Raw genomic sequence first — 1,646 nt, forward strand, 5'->3', positions numbered from 1 at the left:
ATCCCCCAGCTGGGGTTAGAAACCCGCTCCCCAAAGCCTCGTGCTGACGGGGCCGTTGTGTCAGGCCGCATCTACCTCCTCTCTCCCTCTCTCTGTTTGCTGCGGCCAGATCCCTTCCACCGTGCGCTGCATCCACAGGGACAAGGTCCTGGCCTTCCAGCAGCACACCCAGTTCCTGTGGGAAGCCTACTTCTCCTCCGTGGAAAAAATTGTGCAGACCGCCCTGGAGGTGAGTGCCACCCTGCGGGCATCCCTCCTGCACCTGCCATGCCCTGGGGCCCCAGGTGAGGGCTGCTCAAGGGCTGGGACCTGCTCTGGGGAGCGGGTTGCTTGTCCGAGCAAGGACAGGCAGGCAGGTAGCTCCCCCCTTCCTGTAGAGTGGCAGGAGTGCCAGCGGTGGGGAAGCTCACAGCCCCAGCTTCCCAAAGCAGGAGGCACTGCGGGGAGGGGGCAGGCTAGCATCTCTTGCAGAGCAGCTGTTTAGGGGCCTGGGTTCAGCTGCAGGGCCGGGGATGAAGAGAGAACTGGCCCTGGGACGTGCTGGTTTCAGGGCTGTTCAGAGTTCACTCCGCACCACCGAGGACTCGGGTCCGTTCCTACGTAGGCACCTACTCTGGACTCCTTTAGGAGACGTTCGGATGCTTATCTTGCTGGGATCCTTTGACCTCAGCTGACTTCCTGCCCCTGGGGCGGGGGGCTGGACCCGATGATCTTCCGAGGTCCCTTCCAGCCCAAATGTCTATGAAATCTATGAATGGGATGGAAACGGCTTGTCCTGGAGGCAAAACAGGATGCCTCAGACACGGACTGGGGTTTGCTGATCTGCCCGGGGTCGTCAGCTCTAAGCCGCCTGCCAGGCTAGGACGGGGGGAGGCTGGCGTGCTCCCTTGGAAGCCAGCGGGCCCAGTTATTCTAGCAGGGCCCAGATTAGGGAGCTCCAGGAAGCCTGGGTCTTGCAGCCCGCAGCCCTGTTTGCACAGAGAGGCTGGGAGCCGTTCAGAAGCAGCAGGGATGTCTCGCTGCAGGAGACGGCGCGTGCTGGGTTGGCATCGGTGTCATGTAGCTTCGAGCCCCAGAGTAACACTTGGAGGGCTGATCTCACCTTCCCCCCAAAGCCAGTGCTCCCCAAAGGCTGGCACAGCCCGCAGCCAGTGCCAGGCTGCCTCGTGGTAACCCTCCAGGCACGGATAGCCACGTTGTCGTGGGTGCAACTGGTGTCATCCTGGGTTAGAAACACAGAGCACTCCTCAGCGGCAGGTCCGGGCGCTTCAGGGGGCTGCACCCGCAGCTGAGTGCAGCACGCGCCGTTCATGCGATGCAAAGGGTCTGGGCTGGGTTCTCTTGTCCCAGGTGGGCGGCTGGGCCTGGTGGGGCTGACAAGGACCGTGCCTCCTTCCCCCAGATCATCAAGGACCGGGTGTTTGGGCGGCAGTCCCGGCCCAAGTTCTTCTGGAACGCCCTGCCGGGGGGGCTCCTGGCACAGCCCGAGTACTCCACGCACATCCCAGACTTCCCTTTCTACCACCTGCAGCACGGTAGGACCCGCAGCCCCCGGCCGCCCCCACCACCGGCCCGATGCCCTTGCTGATGGGTTTCATAGTTAGTCGGGTCGGAGGGGACCTGAGCAGATCATCGAGTCCGACCCC

The 1,646-nt window shown here is 63.2% G+C and overlaps 1 protein-coding gene across 1 annotated transcript in view; it reads left to right on the forward strand.

Annotated features, from left to right (window-relative positions):
- Positions 1-1,646, forward strand: part of EXTL1 (exostosin like glycosyltransferase 1) — a 41,294-nt gene that overhangs the window by 24,759 nt on the left and 14,889 nt on the right. Inside the window, exons 4-5 of the mRNA XM_019512454.1 lie at positions 110-229; positions 1,403-1,535. Of these exons, the coding sequence (XP_019367999.1) occupies positions 110-229; positions 1,403-1,535 (253 nt within the window). The remainder of the gene's footprint in view (positions 1-109; positions 230-1,402; positions 1,536-1,646) is intronic.

Source organism: Gavialis gangeticus, unplaced genomic scaffold (assembly GCF_001723915.1).
Source record: "Gavialis gangeticus isolate Ggan-Ray unplaced genomic scaffold, GavGan_comp1, whole genome shotgun sequence".
NCBI lineage: Eukaryota > Metazoa > Chordata > Crocodylia > Gavialidae > Gavialis > Gavialis gangeticus.